General features: G+C 34.6%; 1 protein-coding gene and 1 long non-coding RNA gene across 2 annotated transcripts; one reads left to right on the plus strand and one right to left on the minus strand.

The window, feature by feature from the left end:
• Nucleotides 1-385: 385 nt before the first annotated feature.
• Nucleotides 386-3,894, plus strand: LOC130726222 (uncharacterized). Its single transcript, XR_009014747.1, has 3 exons — nt 386-554; nt 1,757-1,800; nt 3,518-3,894. It is a non-coding gene; the product is annotated as an uncharacterized LOC130726222 (long non-coding RNA).
• A 535-nt stretch (nt 3,895-4,429) lies between these two features.
• On the minus strand, nt 4,430-5,985 carry LOC130724373 (uncharacterized). The gene is made up of 2 exons (XM_057575583.1): nt 4,955-5,985; nt 4,430-4,869 (listed from the first exon to the last, which is right to left on the minus strand). The coding sequence occupies exons 1-2, from the start codon at nt 5,486-5,488 to the stop codon at nt 4,795-4,797; spliced, it is 609 nt and encodes a 202-aa protein (XP_057431566.1). The 5' UTR covers nt 5,489-5,985; the 3' UTR covers nt 4,430-4,794.
• Between the last annotated feature and the right edge of the window lie 13,351 nt (nt 5,986-19,336).

A 19,336-nucleotide genomic window follows, 5' to 3' on the forward strand; every position in this document is an offset into this window, starting at 1 on the left:
GATATGGTTTGTAAACCGGTCAGGTGTGCTATTGCAAAATTTGCATTGTGAATTTAAGGAGGAAGAACGCGATTGAGAGAATGGGGAGGACTGTGATGTTTTCCATTTTAAATTTATTGGAATATATTAAAAATATTTTTTGAAATTATTGATTAACAATTTAAATAATAACTAATTATTAATGAAAAATATTTTTCGTCACTAAATTTGCCTCTATATAAAATGGGGTGGAGTGTAGATTTTAGATAAGAATGGGGTGGAGTGTAATTCTAACAAACCTTGAGGGGGGTGCGTGTACTTTACTCTAAAACTTACATCTTAAAGCCCGCCCAAAACTTTGAAGGTTAATTTTTTATTAAAAAAACTGAAAAGTAAAAAAAAAATCCCCTAAATCACATAGATCAAATCCCTAAACACTTGTCATCATCGAATCCCTAAATCCCTGCGACTCCACCATCCCTCTACATCTCCTCCCCACCCCAAAGGCCCCGATCTTAACTTATCGAATCAGTTGGCGCACTCACGCTTTGGGTCACTACGAAAGAAAGAAACAAGTGAGTAACTCCAATTTCCAGTCTAGATGTTTGTTTGAATTCAAGGATAGCAATACCTTACTGTGTGACTGTGAAGTTATCATCTATTCATGCTATCAGGATATTAAGATAGATAGATATAGATTATCTTATTTCTTAAAGTCAGCTGTGAATATCCCTCATCGTTTGAGATTTGCGCCTCTTATTATGCTGTTTTCTGTCAACATTTTTATGTTATGGCAGTGTCAATAAAGAGGCTTTATTGCATCTACAATACCTCAACATTTTTATCATATCATATCAATAGGTGTTTCAAGGCCCTACTCATTGAAAATGGTTTGGTCACAACTAATTGAGAATGAGCTTGACATGTATATAGTTTAGCTATGTCAGTGGATAAGTACTCTATTTCGAATTTTTAACACTAATTATTAATATTCTCTTGATCACTTTATATCATAGGCTGAGATGTGATGTGATATCCACTTTTCCTGGCTTAGGATTTCGACATAAAGAAATGGCACATACTTATCCATTTGTTTTTGAAATTTTAACCCGTGGTGAGAATTTTATCCTCTACTCTATGCTATTTTATAGAGTAACCCCAGATGCTTGCTGCTATGGCTTGCCATAGGCTGAGATGTGATTTATGTAGGCCAAATAAGAATTAGGCCTTCTTCACTTTACCTTCTTTCTGAACATTTAAAGTCCTTCAGAACATCCTTTATTTAAGTTCATGGGTTTCTTTTGATTGTTGTTTGATACCTTTGTTTCTGTTTCCTTTTTATTCAATGTTTTGGGTCGCCGATAATACTTTTACAGGACAATTGGATCTAGATGGTTAGGTAATATGCAGTTAAGTCATTTATAGAAATTTCTTATGTTAGCAGACCTATCTATCATTGTATTAGGCTTAAAATATTAATGTTAGATTGCAAGGTGAAAAATAAAAGTAGCTTAAAAGGTTCTAAAAAACAATTGTGGTTTAAAGCCACATACACTGCGACACGAAAACCGTGGCCAAACCGTGGTGTAAGCTTTCAACCACGGTTTTTTAACATGATCCCACGGTTTTCTGTCCGCGGCAGAATGGCAAAAATGTTGTAGTGTATTGACGATACTCTAGTTATGTAGTGGAGTAGATAATAGAAACCGTGTTTGGGTTTTCCATTCCTAAATTGTATTGTATCGTATCATTCATTATTTGATTATTATGTTTACAGGGTTTAGGGATAGTGAATTTATCTGCGACAGTCTCATGCTTCAGGTACTTATCTATTTCACTTGTCTCTCTCTCTCTCTCTCTCTCTGTTACTGCTTCTTCCTTAGGGTTGGTTTTTGTTATTCATGTGGCTTCGCTTAACCCTTTATTCATCTCCTCTCTCACTTTTATGTTCATGACATGTATTTTCTCTTCTCTTTTAATCACTTATGTTCCCTCTTGTTTTTGGTTTTTGGGGGTGTTATATTACTTGTCAAATTAAATTGATTTGGTGTTTCACTGACATATTGCTCATGAAATAATCTCTGTTTTTCAATTGATTTTTCTTTCTTAAGGGCTGGGGTTGGTTTGATAGATATCAATTCAGTTTATTTTGTTGGACTGCAGCAGTGAAGCTGTTAACATAGTTTATTCTATAATCTATATGAACTATATTTATTTAATCCCCGACACCTGTCCTTTCTTTAGGACCCTCCGGCAGTTTGGGATGAACAACTCCTTTGAGTCTTGCCCTTGAATTTTTACTGTAAAGTGTGGACTCAGATACATGTCTTGTCTTGTATACACCGCACAGTAATTCTTCACAATGGTATGCTTGTTAATGGGATGGCCAATTAAAGTACCTTCTAAGGTTGATCAGGCTCCATGTTATCATAATTTTTAAATGGTTCAACCAAAAAGTTGCTGAACTGCTTAGGTTTCTACTCTCTTCAACCCAAAAGACTTGTTGATTATAAAATTCAGTGAACTCTGGTAAAGAGATAATTAAACCTGTCGGACAAAAACTGGTGGTAAAAAATTGTTTTGGACTTGCCAGATTTTTTTTTCTTTAGAATGTGTATTGTTTTTTTTTAATTTAGTCATAAATTATTTAGCCAAATAAGATTCAATGTCAAGTGACAATGACCTATATATATGTGTGTGCATTGTTATTATCTGTCTTTTTATTATATATCATTTTAGCTTTGTTTAGCTTAATTTTCTAACATTTTGTGATAGTTCATTACATGACATGTTATATGATATATATAATTAATATGTATGTATTTAATTATCATTGGTTCAATCACATTTTAACCCAACCTTGAGTCTTTATCGGTTGAATGACCAGTTTAATTTTCAAAACACTTGTAGTCAAGGTTAAAGTTAGATAGATATAGGTAAAAGTCATCTGTTTTGGTGTTACGTATGCTAGATCTTTATTAGTATAGTTTCTCAATATAATTTGTACCTCATAATTTATTTTAATTTATATTGTTTGAGACTGCCTGTGGTGGCTCTTTTTGGGTTTAAAATTAAAAAGAATTGTATTTGGTCTATTGAGAACCTATGATCTATGATTTGGAAAATATTGGTCTTTCAAACACAGCACTGGCTGAATTCGAGAATAACTTCATGAAATTTTAAGCAGCTGAGAAATTTACACTTGGAATGAGATTTTTAGGTTAACGACATTGAAATTTAGGGTCATCAACTCGAAAACAGACAGATAAAAGGAGAAAAGAAGGGGGGATGAAAAAAAGGAAAAGATTAGAACTTCCTTATCATAATCAAATATTGCCAATTTAAACTTGATTGTGTCAATTTGATTATCATAAGCAACGAAGCTATATATATAATGTTGAAATTTCCAGTTGCCTAGTTTTGACTGGCTTTTGAAATATTTTCGTGAGGATTACATTATATCAAAATATATACTGCTCCCTATACATGTTGTCATTATTGACATCTTTGGTTTTATAATTTTGTGGATGTACAACAGCAAGGTTGGACTGCGGACTCTGTGTCCAGGATGCTTACTGTGAAGAAGCAACCTGTTGTGACAGAGCAGAAACTAGATCCTAGTAAATTGCAGCGATTGACTGAATACGTCTTCCATCTTGAGCATTGACACTTTCAATCTTGTGAAGAAATTGAACAATTTATTTTCTGAAGTCTTCCTTTTCAGTCTGATAAATCTTACTTTTTATGTTCTTCAAAGTGCATGTAAGTGTGTACATTCATTCCGTTTCATAATTTTGGATTATGTGAAATTCGCCTAATTAGCTCATAGCCTCAGTAGTTACTGAGCATGCCACTCTCTTGTAATAGTGGAACAGATAACTTGTATATTTGCTTATTATACTTGCTTTTGAGAAATCAAGTGTCTGTATATTCTGATTTGTGCTGAATATTTAGTCATTAGAGCTAATCTTTTAATTGTAGCACAATGCGGCGAATAATTGATATGCATTAACATTGTAGTTGAATTAGGATTCCTGCTTCCCAGTGTATTATCAATAGGAAATGGAACCTGTTATTGAGTTGAATCTAAGGAACAACTCCACTTCAGTTTCTTCTTACACTAATACCATTCTTGATTAGAATAACACCAACCTTACTTTAGGTAAATGATCATCGCAAGCTTGTAATCTGTAAAGAGTGGTTTATTATGACTCACTGGATTGCATCATCAAAGTAGGAGACTCTGACTCAGACTCTGACTCACATTTAACTTTATTCTTTGTACTATTCAGAACTCAGATTGGGGTTTCTTACAGAGAATGTCATAAAATCAACGTTTGAAAAATATCCATGATTAAAAAATTAATTTTCCCAAACCAACCTTAGCTTACCTGTTCTCAAATTTACGATGGACGGTGTAAGAAAAAATTATTCGTTACTGGGAATCATGCTCTAATATATGTCATATACAATGTTTCTTCTACAAATTTCTGAGTAACCAAAAAAAGCTTGAAACCATGCTAGAGTGACGAAGATCATATATACATACATATAAACACACTGATCAGGAACTTGAAATCTCTAATATGAATTTAGCTTCTAACACAAGTTAAGATGTTAATCTCACTTTCCTCACTTTAGATGGAGGCTCATGGACAGTTATTACAGGCTCATGGAACTTGAAATCATGTACGTATCACAACAATACACTAGTTGTTAAGGATTTGAAACAGATCCTAACAGAACCAAATCAGAATCATTTGACCGTAACAGCATCATATCCTTTGACTGACTCTCCCCATTATAATATCTCCATTAAACATCTTCACACGGCTTGGAAGTGAGAGTTTGCTCTCTTGGACGGATCATTATATCACACTCCACAGAGACCTGTACAATTATAGCTTATTGTGAGATAAAATAAAATAAACAATAAAATAAAATTGAGTGCTATAGGAAGATGAAGATTGAGTACCCTAACACCAGGAGAATACAAATTCTTGACCCGGGTCGTAGCATTGACATCTACCAAGACCTGAAAGTAGACCTGGTCGTTAAGTGAAGAGTTGATCAAACCAGTGGCGTCATCCTGAAGCAACCTCATGCCGTCGACGAAGATGGTGGCGACCACTTGTTTCGCGCTGTGACCTCCTTGGAAGAACCCTGGAATGGAGCCATTTCCAAGTGGGATATCATTGTATAGGACGGCGAACCTGGACTCGCCGTACTTCATCTCCATCTTGTTTGGGTTATCGGCTATGAAGACAAGGCGAATTGTGAGGGTGATGGAGGCGGCGGCGGTTCCGGTAATGTTGTCGGCGGCAATGTTGAGGTACTGAACCTCACCTGACTGGAGATCAAACTTTGGCTTCAAGGGCCCCACCAGGATGATGGAGAGCACCCCTATCAGCGGAAGAAGTGCGAGGAATGATAATAGCACGAAGAGGAGGCGGCACCAGTCTTTTAACGACCCCGATGATGCGGCCGGTGCCGGTGGTTGGTTAGGCATTTTCTCCTCCCAAAAATCGTGTTTCTGGGAATTGTCTGGCAACTCCGGCAGGCAGCTTGCCGGAGAAGACGAGGCAGCGGCGGTGATGTTCGCCGGAGACAAGAGGAGAACAGTGGTGGCTTCGTATCGTTTCCAGAAGCACGATGGTGGCTTAATTGTCACGATTGGAGGTCGGAGAAGGTAGAAATTCAAGTTTTCTCGAAGGAGCAGAGGTTGTGATCAGAACTGAAGGCAATAACTCCTTATATAGAGGAACTCGCAGGTCCTAAAAACGAAATTTGAGGATTCTTCAGGGACCATATCCTAATAACTCGCAAATAGTGATGCAACGGCAGAATTCTGGGAAAGGAGTGCAATAATGGTCCTAATAATATGTAATCTGGTCACGATCGATGTACCAGGTCATGGTGGGATTTCCTTTTTGTTTGCTAGGCTCGTAGAGATTGTCAATTCTAGGAACCTTTCATTTCTTTTACTTCATTTTTGTATCTTTGGGGGGTTCCTTATTACCTTGTAGTCTAAGTTATATCTCATAGCCTCGATATGTCTTGTTTCTTTAACATCTACGTTAGCTTGCCTTCTCTCCCTTTTTCTATTTGAGCTTAGCAGGAGAAGATAAAAAGTAAAAACGCATGCATAAGAAATATATAAAAAACATAAAATGCATGCGTGTCTGAGCAAATATATAATTTAGACATTTACTTAATTTTTTTTACATTCAATTTATATTTTTGGTCTATAAATTCTCATTCCAAAACAAAATTTTGGTCTAAAGCCTAACCAAGTTTTATATATCATATTTTTATTGAAATTAAGTGTTTGTGAATTATGTATAGTATTATTTAGATGACCAACATCTTTTGATCTAAAGAAGTGCATAACTTGTATATATGTACACATAAAAGGAAATTAGTACAAATAAGAGAAGAGATAAGGTGACCTGACTCTATATACAAGTTATATATGTACATGCATGCCAAATTTGTATTAAAGGCACAAGAAGTGCTCGGCTAGGAATCATAGAAATACAGACTCAAGAAAGAAAAAATTAAAGGAAAGATAAGGAAAAGAGGATACATACAGACATAGATTCCGTGTAGAAACTGGGGAGATAAAACATAAACCAGAAACTAGATTCAATGTACACCACAAAAATAAGGAGGTTACAACCATCAAAGGTGGACTTCCTTTCACCTCATAGCCAAGATGAATCGGATCACAACTTAACACTATAAGTGAAAGTGTTTGTGTTCCACTATATGCCTAGTACCCATTGAATTTTCCAAATGAATGAAATGTGGATTTTGAAATGGTGTTGTTTTCACTTAGCACCATTAATAGCAGCACTAATTGCTAGCACATGCATGCGATCAAAAACGTAAATATATATGACAAGGCAAACACTAGAAGTGAGAAATCAAACCATGATCTCTTTATAAGGAATGGTAACATTATTGATAAAGCATTGTTATAATACAATAGCAAAAACCTCAAACATTTAGTGCTTGCAACTGATATCTATGATTGCTAAGCTAACCACCATTTGCTTCCTTAATAGGATTAGTTTTCTACCAAACTAGACCCCGTGATCTAGTCAGTGCTTTACATCTTGAAGTAAGTTGTGGATGCATGACAGTTCAAATCTTATTGGACCTAATGCCTGGATTCCTTATCAAACTTTTGTCATTTCACAAGATTTAATTAATTAAGTAATATCCTCTTTTTTAATAAATAAATCACTTGTAATCTTAATTAACTAAATCACCTAAGCAGAATACTAGTATTTATTTATACATAATTAAGCATGTTGATTTGCATAATATTTTTCGATGATTTAAAGAAGTATGTGTGATTTGAATTGTCTTAAAAAAACCAGGTACTCTTTTGAAGAAAATAATTAAGAGTTTTTTAAACATACACTCACATTTTATTTTTTAAGTTTAAAAGTTTATCTAAAGATTGAAAAAAAACAGATTGTATCATTCATGATTATGTAAATTAAGCTGTGGTAATTTGAAATAAGAAGAGACAATGTCTATGGCCTATAGAGGTGATCGCACGTAAAAAGATAAAATGTACTTAATTTTATTATAAATATGATATATAAAATTTGAGTCAGACTTTAGATCAAAAGTTAGTTTTGTAGTGAGAATCAGTGGCTATTATTTGTGCTAACTTCCTTGTATGTGTATATAAAAGTTATGCACTTCTTAAGATCAAAAGATGTTGGTCATCTAAATACTACTATCTTACATTCCTGAAATCTTCTTGACTAAGAAAATTAAGCGTTTTTTAATTAGTATAACTTAGTATTATTTAGATGACCAACATCTTTTGATCTAAAGAAGTGCATAACTTGTATGTATACATACAAGGAAATTAGTACAAATAATAGAAGAGATAATTACACTACAACAAACAGTGCATTTTGCCGGGGTTGCAAAAGTCATTTTGCGGCGGTTATAACCGCCGCTAAATGAATCTTGCGGCGGTTTCCAAAGCCGCCTGCTGTGTGTGCCAATTTAATGCCCTTAAATATCTCTTATAATAATAATAAATTAATTATACATTCCCTAGCATGGTCAGAGAAAAAAATTATAAAATTGTTAAACTCTTTGGTAAAAATAAGAAAAGAAAATAATAATGGAGTAAATTAAAATAAAATGCCTTGTGTTGGAATAGAAACTAAGACTTCCAAGTTGGTTAAGTATTTCAATACCACTGTGCAACCATACATTTAATTGGCGGAGAAACAAATATATAACTTTTTTTCAATTCACCGAAATTATTGCGAATTCCACTAACTGTCACTGCCACCTCTGATTAGGAAGATGTCATGTCCATACTGCAGCAATTCGCAAAAAATTGCGAATTCAATTATTTGTCAACCTTAAAAGAAGCCTAAAAAACACGCAAGATTCTCTATAATTCGCAAAAAAACTTGTGAATTCAAGAGACCTCATGCATGTCAGGTTCTATGTGTCAAAAACTACCTCAATTTGCTAAATAAAAAATTTTCCACCTCTTTTTAATAATTATTATTTTTTAGCATTTATTCAGAAAGAAATCCCTAAATTCAGAAGAAGAAAAAAGTGATCCTAAATTATTTAGAGATTGTAATTTTGTTTTAACAAAAATGGTAGAAGTTAGAGAAAACATCTCCATACAGAGAGTTAGTGACATGTTAGGGAGGTTAGTAGAAGCTCAATTTCACTATAATCTCATAAAAATTAAATTTATTTGAATGTGTGTGTATGTTAATTGTTAGTGTCTAATTATAATCTCTAATGCCAACTATTGGGTTAACACAACGAGTCTCAGTCTCAGGTTCTAGGATTAACTATCACTTTCGCATAGGTTGAGAGTTTGAATCTCTTGCGTCCAGTCAAATCTCACATGATGAGTGACCCTCCTTAAAGAAATTCTCTAGCGCTTTTATCCATGAATGAGCTTCTACTAACCTCCCTAACATGTCACTAACTCTCCGTATGGAGGAGATGTTTTCTCTAACTTCCACGATGATGAGATCAACACATGTTTAATTATATCTCACTATCTTTTTTTTCTTTTCTTTTTCTTTTCAATTTCACTATAATCTCATAAAAATTAAATTTTTTTGAATGTGTGTGTATGTTAATTGTTAGTGTCTAATTATAATCTCTAATGCCAACTATTGGGTTAACACAACGAGTCTCAGTCTCAGGTTCTAGGATTAACTATCACTTTGGCATAGGTTGAGAGTTTGAATCTCTTGCGTCCAGTCAAATCTCAATTGATGAGTAACCCTCAGCTCCTTAAAGAAATCCTCTAGCGCTTCTATCCATGAATGAACTTCTACTAACCTCCCTAACATGTCACTAACTCTCTGGATGGAGGAGATGATTTCTCTAACTTCTACCATTTTTGTTAAAACAAAATTACAATCTCTAAATAATTTAGGATAACTTTTTTTTTCTTCTGAATTTAGGGATTTTTTTCTGAATAAATGTTAAAAAATAATAATTAGTAAGAAGAGGTGGAAAAATTTTTATTTAGCAAATTGAGGTAGTTTTTGACACATAGAACCTGACATGCATGAGGTCTCTTGAATTCACAAGTTTTTTTTGCAAATTATAGAGAATCTTACGTGTTTTTGAGACTTCTTTTAAGGTTGACAAATAATTGAATTCACAATTTTTTTTGCGAATTGCTGCAGTATGGACATGACAGCTTCCTAATCAGAGGTGGCAGTGACAGTTAGTGGGATTCGCAATAATTTCGGTGAATTGAAAAAAGTTATATATTGTTTTCTCCGCCAACATAAATTAAGTGTATGGTTGCACAGTGGTATTGAAATACTTAACCAACTTGAAAGTCTCAGTTTCTATTTCAACACAAGGCATTTTATTTTAATTTACTCCATTATTATTTTCTTTTCTTATTTTTACCAAAGACTTTAACAATTTTAAATTTTTTTTCTCTAACCATGCTAGGGAATGCATAATTAACTTTTTCATTCAGTCCTTCAGCCCCAGAAAATTTAGAATTTAAATGTTTTGGATGCACTTTTTGTTGTTCTCTTATCTAAGTACTAGAGGCCCTACCAATATACCACTTCCAAATCCTCATTATAGTGAGTAGTGATATACTTGCAGGTTGCAGCCAAAAAATACCCCCACGGCCCTATGGTGGATATCAGACGAAACATTATAATTGTTTTATGTCAGTGTCTGCAATGGTTTGGTAGCAAGTGAAGGGGGTCAATTTTATTCATTCTTTGATCAACTCACAATATGCTGCACATGGCTGGTGTTGGTTTGTTGAATAATGCAGTTGAGAATTGAGAAGGTAGAGTTTTTGAACTGTTAATTTATGTATTAACATTGAACATAATTGAATTTTGAACGTGAATTTATTCTCTTTTTTAATTACAATGTTAATACATAAATTAACAGTTTAAATCTACATAATCAAATTTAACTATCATATTTTTTGTTTAATTACATGTATTTCTATTGAAGCAATTATGTTCAACCTGGGTGTGCTAAAAGGTAAAAGATTTCCACAGTAACATGTCTCATAAGAATCAAATTTTCAACCTCATAAATTCAAATAATCATTTTTATTCATTGCATCCGGCACGAATTGCCCAATTAATATATATTGTGCTAACACGTGTGAAGTGTTTAATTATATCTCACCATCTTAATTTTTGTTTTTTGTTACGGTTATAAAATTAAACTTATATGAATGTGTGTGTTTAGGGTGAATACTAAATAGTGTTTAATTATATTTTTTTTTTTATAATCAAGATTATAAACTTATAATCTTGATCTAACACATATATAGATAGTTGAACTTCTATGACGTCTAATCTAGGTTCGATCCTTGGGCGGTGCGAGTGTAGAGTGATTTGTTGGGAAAGGCTAGTCACTGAAGGTAATATCAGAGTCTCAAAAGATTAATGGTTAATCTCATGGTTGCCGTGTAAACCCGAGAAAAAAAATTATAATCTCTTAATAATCTAGGATCACATGGAAAAGGTTTTTTTGGTTTTTTTTTATAAAGTCTATTTCAACAAAGTTGGCCTCTTAACATTTTCAGATGACCTGTTCTGAAATATATGGGCTGGCCCATCAGTTTACACCCTTAGTGTCTTTTTTTTTACTGTAGTGTCTAATTATAATCTCTTAATAATCTAGGATCACATGGAAAAGGTTTTTTAGGTTTTTTTTTATAAAGTCTATTTCAACAAAGTTGGCCTCTTAACATTTTCATATGACCTGTTCTGAAATATATGGGCTGGCCCATCAGTTTACACCCTTAGTGTCTTTTTTTTTACTGTAGCGTCTAATTATTAATCTCTAAAGTTGATGGACAAATAATGGTTAAAAAGAAAAGGAAATGAAGGGAAGAAGGTGCCTGGAAGTTTAAACTTCTCCTTTTACTGCTTTTCTTGTTATTTTATGGGAGGAAAAATGATGCTAGAATTCTCCTAATGGTCTTAACTAGCAAATGCTTCTCTATTGGAAATTTGCCTAAGTCCTGGGAAGTAATAATGGATTGCAAATTAGGGGTTTCTTTAAAGATAAAAATCATTCTAACTATATAGTTGTAGTAAATGAAATCAAGGTAAATAAGCCTGAAGCTTTAAAAAATTGCATTTGCCAATCAAAGTACTGAAATGAATGATTACTGGAGGAAGTACTGGTCTGAGTTGTCATCTTAATCTTAATTTGACAAATAGAGAGGCAAAAAGCAAGATCAGATTTGGCATTTGTTTGCATTAATATAGCTCAGGTCCAAGTGGGCCATTTTAGCTTCTGGACAATGGAGTACCATAAACTTTTTCATTCAGTCCTTCAGCCCCAGAAAACTTAGAATTTAAATGTTTTGGATGCACTTTTTGTTGTTCTCTTATCTAAGTACTAGAGGCCCTACCAATATACCACTTCCAAATCCTCATTATAGTGAGTAGTGACATACTTGCAGGTTGCAGCCAAAAAATCCCCCCACGGCCCTATGGTGGATATCAGACGAAACATTATAATTGTTTTATGTCAGTGTCTGCAATGGTTTGGTAGCAAGTGAAGGGGGTCAATTTTATTCATTCTTTGATCAACTCACAATATGCTGCACATGGCTGGTGTTGGTTTGTTGAATAATGCAGTTGAGAATTGAGAAGGTAGAGTTTGTTGCTGCAAAAGCGGTGTTATGTTCTGCTCTGAGTTTATACAGTTCTTAGCATGCAGTGATGCAACATGAAGTATAAAGGGAAAAAAAAAAAAAGGTATGACATGAAAGTAGGGGGTTTGGGTACCAATTGCCAATTTGTTTAAGCGGATTTGGTTCTGCGGTGAGAACTCTCGTAATCACTTATAATAAGAAGCTACAAAATGTAGCTTCTGCAGTTACCATGTTTTGAATTTGAGTGTCACCATCAATCCAAACATGCTATTAGATCCTTGTGCCCTGAGATCTGTTCCAATACATCTTCTCTTCGGGGTATGTGTTCCCATTTGCTCATCAAACATATCTTGCAGCCATATAACACTTGTGTTAACTTTAAAGATTTGCATGATTGATTTCTTTGAATTAGATATTGGGGAGGGAACCAAGTCATGATTTGATTTTGTTGGAAGGTGTGTTGTTATCAAGTTGAAGAACCTATAATGGTGTGGGTTAGGGGGACCATGCATGATGTACTAGTACTTCAATTGAATCTTTGTGTTGGTGACTGGGTCCGAGAGGATATGTTAAGGGAGTTCCAACTGAGATTAATTGGTTTGGAATGGATACTTGGATTTTGTGGCTTCTTGTTATGTATTAATAACTATTATTGTAGACAGTGCATACCTTACTGCATCCAATTTTGGTCAAAGTAAAACGAGATAGCATGTTTGGATTCATGTTCAGATCTTTCAGAATTAATTCTACCATCGCTAAAGCTATTATGAGTAGTTTTTCTCAAAACTAAATATGCGTCAACTGTGAAAATCTAGCTATCCTGCATTCAAACATGCACATAACCAGAACTTCTCAACACATATTATAGGAATCTACTTTCACTGAAGTTAGAATACTAAATCTAAGCAGAAAGCTGAAAGAAAATTAAAGAAGAAAACAAAATGCAGAGCAACAACTCAATTTTCTATGTAAATTCATCCATAAACCAATGTACAATAAGCTCTGTTTGTTTTGTTTTTCAGTTGGGAACATTCACAATGTACATTCACACAGGTATGATTCCCTAAAATTGAGTGGATGTGCTTTTACTTTTTTTCAACAGAAAAACAAACACAGGTATCAGGTATGATTCCCTAAAATTAGGTACATTCATACAAGTGATAACACCCTATTACTAACAACATTCTAAAAGAACAAAAAACTAAACTACCAATTCAAAAGTACAAGAGTTCCTATTTGGACTTGGTTAATCATATCATAGCTGTGCATAAAGGCTCAATAACAATACAGCTATCAGGATATTTAACAACAATTAGCTCAATAAAAGTTCATCAACTACTTTTGTTTACGCAAAAAATTCTAACCACATAAAAATTAACATGGGATACTCTGGAATACCCCCATGTACATTCCCAATAATAATTTTTATCACTTGAAAAAAAAAACACTCCTTGAGAGCTCTTATGACAGCTTAACCTTGGAGCTTAACTCAAAGGCCAATACTATTTGGACCATCCCCAATTACTATCCACACCATCCCCTTATGAGCAAAAATACAATTATACCCCCAATTTTAAAAAACCTAAACTGATTCAATTATAAAAAAAACACTCCACACCATCTCCCTCTCTCATTCTCACGGCCTTCTCTCTTCTTCTCAACTTTCCCAAATCAAAAAAACGTTAGCACCACACCATCTGTTGATTGGAACGAAGAAGGAGGGTCATACCAGGAGAAGAAGGAGGGTCATACCAGGAAGCGGAAGAAGGTGCTTGAAGGAACAAGGAGGAAGAAGAAGCAACTGTGGAACGTTACAGCTATTAAGATAGCGGAAGCTACCGCTACTAAGATAGCGGAAGTTACCGCTACTAAGATAGCGGAAGTTACAGCTATTTTGATTGCGGAAGTTACCGCTACTAAGATAGCGGAAGTTACAGCTACTAAGAGAGCGGAAGCTACCGCTATTAAGATAGCGGAAGTTACCGCTACTAAGAGAGCGGAAGCTACCGCCGCTACTAAGACAGCGGTAGCAATAAAACGTCCGCAGTTTAAATGGCGGAATGAACCAGAACCCACATATTCTACCCAGATTTACGCGAAAAAACCGTAAAAATTCCAAAATCTCACCTATTTTGAGCTTCTATTCTTCTCTTGATCTCACCCACTTATCTTCTACACTGATTTGGAGCTTCAAATAGCTCTAAGGTGTGTGATGTGTTGATTTAGAAGATGAAATAGGGATGGGGGAAGGTGAGAGTGGAAGAGGAAGAAGGAAGAAGAAGGTGAGGTTGGGAGAGTATTTTTTTTTACTACTTTATATGTTTTCTATGTTAGGGGTATTTTTGGGATTAAAAAAATGAGGATGGTGTGGATAGTAAAGGGGATGGTACAAATAGTCTTGGCCTAACTCAAAATGTCACTGATCATCCAGATACTTTTAAGCACATGTAGCCAGCTTGTGATAATCAATTAACATTAAGTGCTTCCAAAACCATACATAGATTATCACGTAAATGAAAATCTTAAATACTTCCAACTCCAAACCATTTTCTTGCTTATATATAATTATTATCTATTTATACACGCCATGTCCTAAAATTAAATGTTGATGGAGCTTCGAGTGGTAACCCCGAAAATAGTGGAATTGGGGGGTGTTGCGTAACAGGGGTGGAACTTAACAAAAATGCAGAAACTACATTGTGATGTCATTGATTATGTGAACAAGATACAATGCTGCTTAATATAGTTGCAGCTTGGATACAAAGTGAATGAACCTAGACAATCTAATATTCTAATGTATCTATTAGAAATTAGGATGCCTATACTCAACCACAAAAGTTAGCTTAAGAGTTGAGGTTTGCACTACCCTTATAAAGGCTATCTATGCTCTATCTCTAGCCAATGTGGGACTTCTAACACACCCCCTCACGTCCAGGACTGAACAACCTGGAACGTGGGATCAACAACAACGGGTGCCCCGAATATGGGAAGTCTCCACAACAAACAACAAATGGATCTAGAATAGGCTCTGATACCATATTAGAAATTAGGATGTCTATACTCAACCACAAAAGCTAGCTCAAGAGTTGAGGTTTGCACTACCCTTATAAAGGCTATCTATGCTTTATCTCTAGCCAATGTGAGACTTCTAACAGTATCTAATTCCTAACTAACTTCAACAAGTATAACAGAAGCATAACTAACAAAACTACTACTACTAAGCTTGACTCTCACTAAGCTTGAGTCAAGCGTAGGTGTTTTTATCTCTAACAGAACTGTTGTCGTTTCGAAAGCAATTGAGCATGCCTGGGCATATGAGGCTGAGATCTTAGCAATCCAAAATGCACTTATGTTTTGCAAGCATTTTAGCTTTAAAGATATCTTGATTGAAAGTGATTTAACCTTAGCTGTGGGGGTAAATTCCAATAGGTCGAGACCACGGAAGTTGCTTAATATTTTAAATGGGAGTGATTATCTTCGGTATGAGGTAAACTGTATTGAGGTAAAATATGTATTTACTATTTAGTGAAGTGAACCATTTTACAGATTCACTTGCTAAACAAGGGTCTAGTAGGGTGAATGATCTTTGGGCCGCAACAACATTTGACTAAATTTTGCTATTATTGCTTACTTGGGTGGACTGTACCAAGTTCCTACTTTCAGTTAATAAATTTCTTTTGCATTCGAAAAGAAAAAAAAAATGCAATTGGTTTTACTAGTGAACAGTTAAAATGAATTCAGAGTAGTGATTCATTCCTATTAATGCTGATCATTTTCAATACATGATTTCACTCTTGAGTCAATGATCTTTCAACATCAAAGGAGGCTTGTCAACTAAAATTCAAAAGACCACTGTACGTAATTGGCTTCTTTTGTTTTACATTTTCTGATCCTCATCAGAGAGTCTACGTAGCAATCATGTCATTTTGGCCAACATTGTAAGGATTTGTCTTATTGCTGCAAAATTACTTTTTTTCCACTTAATTATTTAAGTTTTTGGATAATGGACTGAGAAGAGTTTTCAATCACAACCTTGTTACTTGTCCTTTTCGATATGCGGTTTCTATATATTCCTAATCTTAATAATGATGCTTGAAGCTTACATGACAACTAGACTACAATCCGCGCGTTGTGCGGGCGAATACGAGATTGTCTAAATATGTAGTGCATTTGCGTATAAATTTTTCTTATAGTATTGGTGGTTGTTAAGACATACAAAGTGATTCAGTACGTTTCGTGCATTAGTGGAGTTTAAGTATTACTATTACATCTTTATTTTTTTTTCATTTCACACATGAGTGATTATTGTCAAATTTAAGGTAACCATTGTTTGACTATGATATAAATAAAATAAGGGTTTGATTTAGAAATAAAATAGCCAAATACATGATGTACATTGCAGGAAATGAAATATATGCTACGCATAGAATTGATCTTTCTATTTTTTTGTCTTGTTATTCTTTTCGACTTTCTTGGAGTGTTTGCGTTGCTAACTCTGGTTCTCTTAGATGCGTTTGTCCTCAAGGTTTGAATCAAACAAAGATAGGTGCATAGAAAATTAGAAAAAGACCACTCATTGAAACAGTTTGAACATTATATTTTGGCAAGAATGCTGAAGATCATGATCCACCATTTGACCCAGCCAAAGCCATTATAAGATATGTTAGGATACATCAGAGAGCACATAGGAGTAATGATAAAAAAATGAAACCAATACTACCAGCCAAATTGAATGTGCATAAAAATTCAGAATAGTGGAATGACCAAACAGAGTGAAAAATAAAAGACCTTCTATTTCAGCTTTGAAGGTCAAGTCAGCCTATATGCTCTTGTAAATTTTCAAGAACATCATTGCATGAGCATAACTTATTACTCAAACCCCCTTAGATTGAACATAACAGGAGATACTATTAAAAAGAGTCACTAACCAAGCCACGGAAGATGGCAAGCATGCAATAGGAAGCTCTTCTTGAATATTTAACCAACTACTACAGCAAAAAGCCATAACAAAAACCCCTTTTCCTAGCATGCTACGGTCACAATGTCACAATGCCTCGGCCCCTGTTCAGTTCTAGTTGGAACCTGACGTGAATAATGATGATTTTTATCATTTGTCATCTTTGTAATTTCTTCCATCCCCTGGTCCATGCTGAAGTATGCTTCTGCTTTAGCATCTTATCAAATTGAATTGCTGGGTTCGAAGTCTCCATTTGTGCAACGGTAACCATGGGGTTTGAACGCGTGAGTGAGCCATCATCGACCACCATTTTGAGAACGGTACAGTGAATTCACGGAGAGCGTGCGCGAATCAGAAAGGACATCGCCAGGGTATCATCAAAGATATAGGGGGCTGAATTGCTGGGTTCATATGTAACGGCTGAGGGCTGCCTGAGGTGTGTGACTCCGCCGTTGCTGCGAGGACATAGGGAGGTGGAGGCGTGCGTCAATTGCTGTTTGTTTGCTGTTCCTTGACTCCGAGAATGGACGATGGGATGCAAGGAGATGGAGGTTCTCGTTCAAGAGGATTAGGGAAGAATAAAAGAAGGTTTTTAGTGAACTGCTGATGTGGACACTATTGATAGGGATATAAATGTTGAGGTGGCGACGTTAGGTTAGGTTGCGCGCTTCACAATTACTATATTATAAATAGATGCTAAATAATTTTAGCAGAATTAAAGTTATGAGTAGCGTAAGTGTATCCAAACTTTAAAATGTATACATTTTTTTATAGGCAAATGTACATATGGTGTCATGCCAGAGGAGTGTATTACACCTCTCATCTGAATTTAAAAAAATGCTTAATTAATTATATAAATATGTTTTAAGTGCCAGTAAAATAGATAGATTTGATCTCTCTCAAAAAGCAAATTAAAATTTTTTCTCATCACTATTAATGAAATGTACGTATGAAGTTCATTTTTCATCATTTTGTGGTGTTGGATTATTAACCTCCACATTTATTTTTATTTTTGCCTTTAAATCATCACAAAATACATGACATGATTTCATCAATGTTCGGACTAAAAGCTATGAATTTCTTCTCGAGGGGTCATATCCTTCATCTCTATTTTCCAAGAACTAAATACATATATTAAACCATTTAAAAGTCTCGTGATCTATAGGAAACAATTTTTAATTCCAACCACTTGTGTAGGGTCATGATCTAGATTCTAGATACCATTTGAATGCAAATAAAAAAAAAACTTATTAAAGCTTATTTAGTGTTTTTTAGTATATAAGCTCCAATAAACTCTAATAAATTGGTGTCCAAACGGGTCTTAATGCGAATATAAACTAATAGGAGTTTCTAACCATAGATGCATCTTTGCGGCGGTTCAAACTGCTGCTATTCTTAACTCCAGCCGCCACCAAGTCACATATTTTGGTGCAGTGATGGTAAAATTAAAACTAATTTCATGGTCGCCATTCTTATGATATAAATTAACGAACCAGCATTTCTGCAGCAATTTTAGCTCTCAACAAGATTTGGAAGTTGACAAGAAAGAAAGTTTGGAAAACTTACCAAAAGTGAGTACACATAAAAACATGTTTGGGAATCTTCTTCAGAAACGTGATAATGCATTTGACTTCAACAACCAATCAATCATGCAGGAGGGAATTTGAACCACCAAAAGAACCTGAAAAGTTTATATTGATAACCTTTTTCGACATATGAATTGATAATGGGTGGAATTTTCTGACACTTTTGGACCTTTTCCTTACCTGTTTTTGTATAAATCTCTCTTGATTAAGTTTCAATTCTTCAAATAGCTAGCAACGATCTCTTATTCTTCAATGTAATGAGTAAGTTCCATAATTTGACACTGATTAATTTAGTTCCAATTTCTGCAAGGTTATTCTTTTCAGGACACTATACTTGACTGGACTTCAATTCGACCAATTAATTGGCTATTGAAATACCAAGCTTCATGACAAAAAGAGTAAGAAAAACGAATTGATTAGTTAATAATAATCAAGGGGGTGTAGCTTAATTAAGTGAATTTCCCCCCTCCCAGCAGGTATCTATATATACTGCATAAGTAGAAATTGAAGTGTTGAAAGAAAAGGACGGTGACCCACTCACTATATCTATGTTCAACATTCTCGTCTGCATTTAAAAAAGTCAGTGGCAATTTATTATGTTATGGCCAGAAGATTAAGAAAAATTAAGCAGCAGCCATG

Source organism: Lotus japonicus, chromosome 6, assembly GCF_012489685.1.
Source record: "Lotus japonicus ecotype B-129 chromosome 6, LjGifu_v1.2".
NCBI lineage: Eukaryota > Viridiplantae > Streptophyta > Magnoliopsida > Fabales > Fabaceae > Lotus > Lotus japonicus.

Coding starts and splice junctions, on each gene's coding strand:
- LOC130724373 (XM_057575583.1), bottom strand. CDS start 5,488: ATGCCTAACCAACCACCGGCACCGGCCGCATCATCGGGGTCGTTAAAA. Junction 4,870..4,954: donor TGTATTCTCCTGGTGTTAGG/GTACTCAATCTT, acceptor ATAATTGTACAG/GTCTCTGTGGAGTGTGATAT.